The sequence below is a fragment of the Buceros rhinoceros genome, unplaced genomic scaffold (assembly GCF_000710305.1).
Source record: "Buceros rhinoceros silvestris isolate BGI_N320 unplaced genomic scaffold, ASM71030v1 scaffold42060, whole genome shotgun sequence".
Taxonomy (NCBI): Eukaryota; Metazoa; Chordata; class Aves; order Bucerotiformes; family Bucerotidae; genus Buceros; species Buceros rhinoceros.
In genome coordinates this window covers 14,260-18,606 of record NW_010390904.1, presented here as the reverse complement: position 1 = coordinate 18,606, position 4,347 = coordinate 14,260, and the positions used below count along the sequence as shown (strand labels likewise).

At 47.1% G+C, this 4,347-nt stretch overlaps 1 protein-coding gene across 1 annotated transcript; it reads right to left on the bottom strand.

Annotated features, from left to right (window-relative positions):
• Nucleotides 1-633: 633 nt before the first annotated feature.
• On the bottom strand, nt 634-2,974 carry LOC104496420 (ephrin type-A receptor 1-like; the record flags this gene model as incomplete). Its single annotated transcript, XM_010139535.1, has 2 exons — nt 634-1,024; nt 2,699-2,974. Coding segments are annotated over 2 exons (667 nt in total), but the record flags the coding sequence as incomplete, so codon positions are not given.
• Between the last annotated feature and the right edge of the window lie 1,373 nt (nt 2,975-4,347).

Sequence of the window (4,347 nt, the reverse complement as noted above, 5' to 3'; positions counted from 1 at the left end):
TGTGACAAAGGGAGAGCCCTGCACTGTTTGCTCCAACAACTCTGGCTTGCTCTGTGGCTCCAGTGCCCTGGTGACTCCTATACTTGCTAATTGCTCTTCCTCAGGAATGAGCCAGGCGCCGATGGTATTGTGCAACGTGCTTTACATGGTTTCCCATGGCAAAAGAGCCATCCCAGTCCAAGCAGAAGGGGACACAGAGGAGAAACTTGCCCCTCTTTGGCTTTCAGCTTTCTGTTCATGGGACATATACACTGTTCTGTGCATCTGACCCTTCTGGCCTGAGAGAAACAAGGCTGACATTTAGGGGTTGGGAACCAGTTGTGGAGTGAGTCAGTGTCAATCACACAGTTACAGCTCACAGAAACTAGCTCCAGAGCTGAAGGCTCCTGGATAAAGCCCAAGAGGGAGTGGAGAGGTGTGTGCAGGTCTTACACCTTACACATAAGTAGAAAAATCACAACTGAAAAAGAGAAGCTAAGGAGGAGAGGCAAAGTATAAGTTACACCTGGCAGGCAAGAGAGAGGTAGACCACACTAACTCCCCTGACTGCACTTCATGCTTACAGATGCTCTGATCTCTAGCTCCCTGGAACCTCTCCCATGGCCTACAGCCAGTGTCTGTCTGCATACTCACCTACGCAGCTCCCATCGACTTCCTCAAACCCCACAGCACAAATGCATCGGCCCATTGGTACCAGCCACTCCCCGTCAGTGCTGCAGTGCATCCTGGGGGCAGAGCCCACTTCTTCAGCTGCATACTCCACACAGACCCCTTGCACTTCTGTCAGACCCTCTGAACCTGCCAGCGTCTCTGGAAAACGGGCCAGGCCCCGCACTGTCTCTGGGCAGGTCTTGTAATACACTCGGACAGACACCATTGCTATGCAAGCCCCAGAGTTCTGGAAAGCCAAGTAGAAGCCCCGCCGAGACAGCTTCCCAATGGTGCACACTTCTGTGTTCAGCTGCATGGCGCCCGATTCGATGTCTCTGCTGGTGAAACTTCGATCTGCTGCCACGGTGTTGAGCTAAGTGCAAGAGAAAAAGACCACAGCTTTAACATCTGAGCACGCAGCAGCAGCCGCCGAGATACCCATGCCTCCCAAACTCCTACACTAAGGCCTTTTAGAGGCTGTATGGTCAGCCGGCTTCTAACGCCAGTGCACTGTACGCTTTCTCTGCACATGGAAGAGGAGTTCACAATGGAGCCCATATCCTTTCTTGCCTCTGTACTTTCCATCATCTCCTTTTAACTCGTTTGCAGTCATTCATTGGTCTTACACGGAATTATGTTCTGCCCCTCTGACCTCAGAGGTCTTTAGGAACTGCCCCTAAAGGAGCAAACCTCTCTTCTGTGATATTTTTCTTTGTCTGCAAATTGTATGCAGAAGAAATCACAACACCACTAAGAGTTCTGTTTGTTAAATTGACCAGTGAATTACAGCCACCCATTTCTAGGCTATACTTGGTGCAGGTCAGATCATCTACCACCAGGTACTTTTCCTGCATTTTTCAGCACTGTAGATATTTGGGTTAAAAATGCTCCCATGCTCTTACATTCCCACTGCCTCAACAAACAAAGGGTGAGAGTGAGTGAGAGATGCTTTCAATGCTTGAGCAAATGGGAAAGGCCTCCATGACATCATGTGATATGGAAGAGATGAACTGCAGCTGCAGCTGCCTTTCTTCTCAGAAAACCTGATAATGGGGTGACCTTTCTTCTCAGAGACAGAGCCTGGTAGCTGATCCTCTCCACCACAGGCCCCTCCTCATTGCATGACACCACCCACTCCATGTAGTTGGATGGCAGATGAAAAGATCTGCACAGCAACTGCATCTGGCAGTGGGATCACAAGGCAGATTTGGGAGTTGTGGACGTATCACACAAATGCTTGTGGTAGGCTGCAGGGTAGACGGAGGAGCACTGGGGAGAGATGGCAGTCAGATACCAGAGTCCTGCTCTGCCTGTGGTGGCCTTTACTGTTTTTTGTTTTCATCACATGCATTTAAACTGCAGAGGAAAGGGCAGACAAATAATTTAGGTCTGTGGCTTCTTTTAGGACAGGACTGAGTTATAGAATTTCCTCTGCAAAAAGGCTGAAATTTCCTGTTCTACAATTCAAATGTTTCCATGGCAAGAGGGCATGACGCTGGGGGAAACAGCAGTTAAAATACAGCGGCACTAAATACTTTCACAGAAGGGAGAATTTCATTAGAGCAAGCCATGACCTTCAGGTTTAGAAAATAAGACCCTGTATCTTGTAACAATCAGTAAATGTTTAGGAGCACAGACACCTGAACTGGATTATGTTCTTCACTCTTGCCTAATTACCTAAGGCAAGTCAAATTCCTTTGGTCTTTGCTTGACTATTTCTAAAATTTGGTATAACCATCCACCACTGTTACAACCCTTTAGAATCCTTACTTACGTGGTGTCCAGATCAATAAGTGGTTATGCCGAAGGGAGGTCTGATCTCATTTGAAAACTCCTGTGCCTCCTGTGACAAAGACTGCTCTGATCATCACAGAGGACACTGGGGGCAAAGTTTATTCTAAGGACAAAGCTTACTATCCACGCCCCTCCCCAGATGCCGGTTCTCCCGGCCTCTCCCAGGCAGCAAGATACACCTAGTTTGAGCTGAAGGATATGACTAGTTTAAGCTGAAACTTGTGACTCAGTCTTCACCCCCAGCACTACAGACCTTGATGAACAGTGGCCGGCGGAACTGGATCCCAACATCTTGTTCAGACTCCATGTAATAGAGATTGAAGGTCTCTTTGCAGGTCACCACTTCACCTTTGAAGCTCTTGCAGTCCCTCACAGTAAATTTTAGCTCCACATAAATGCGGGAGGCTGCTTCACCCCGATAAATCCAGTTGGTGCGAAGCCAGTGATCAGTGTCACCCTCGGAAAGCACACTGCAGTCCTGGTACATATAGACCGGGGTACCATTTATCATCTGCTGCACTTCACTCCACTGCTCCCAGGGGAGAAGAAAACACACATTGTTAGACAGATGTGGAAAACCAAGTTTCTCTTCAAATATGACAAAATCTTGTGTACAAGGACAATTCCCATTTAGCATTCAGGGCTCAAAGCCTGGCTAGTTAAAAGCTCTCTTACACTGAGCAAAAGCTGTATCTGGTCTAAACCTCCATGTCTATCTGCCTGTACTCTTTACACGGGGAGCAAAGAAAATATTGTAATTAGGATCTGACTCATGGCAAGCTGAAGGGAACTTCTGTGCATGGGCCCTTACACATCCCTGTCACCCTACCTTGGTTCCAATTTTTTTCTTTCATACACCGCCCTATCTTAGATTGAGAGAAAGACCCACTACTCCCATGCATTGGCCACTTCTCTCTGCCACCGTTTACACTGATAGTGTACAGTAGGACATACCAGATCAGGGCTATTATCTGCCCCCAAAAATACTGCACAGGACTTTGGGGAGAAAAGGTGGCCCGACACAGGGGGCCAAACCTGTGTCGCCTAGGAAGGTGACCTGTGTTGCCTGGGAAGGTCAACGGCAGGACTCTGCTAGAGCTAGCGCTCTTTAATTTGGAGTTCATACTTCTTGAAGTGTGATATTTTGCAAACTCTAATTTAACTAGTAAAACTCGGTTGATTTTCCTGAGTTCATACTAGGTTCTGCTTCTTCCCCAGGCAAATAGTTGAGAAGAGGACATGGGCCCAGCTGGTTATACAACCTCACTGATTCTATTTGTTTGAATCCAATAGGGTTCAATAGGTATTTTAACATACATTTCTGCCAAATTTTATGTGGTTCCAGTTTTGTTTCCTCACCACAGGTCAGATACAAAATGCAAAAAATATTCACTTTTGAGTAAGTCACACATGAGAACTGAAAACTTGGAAAGCAAGGTTTTGTCCACAGGGAAAATAACTTAAATCTTTTTTCCCGCCTTGCTAGGACTGCCTTTCTCATTATGTTTAATCAAATTAAATTGAAACAAGTGCCCACATAGGTATTGGCATGAGTTTAAGCATCTGGGTTTTAAATCACACCCCAGGCTAAGATGCAATTTGAACAAGGCCTCAGTCTCTATAGTACTCTAGGTTTGTCAAGTCTCATGGGCTGAGCATGAGAGTCACATGTTTCTCCAGCCCCTCCACCTCTTGTACTCACAGAACGATGCTGCAGCCTCTCTCCTACCTTCTGTGATGCCACAGACCAGGTCGTTCTCCTAGTGGAGTACAAGAGATGGACCCACAGAGTGCCGAAGGAGGCTTTGCTTTTACGCCATGACTTAGAGCATACCTCCTATGCAGCCCCACTCTGAAAACTGTCCTCTGTAGCTCTCTCCAAGCTAGCAAACTCTGCTGGTA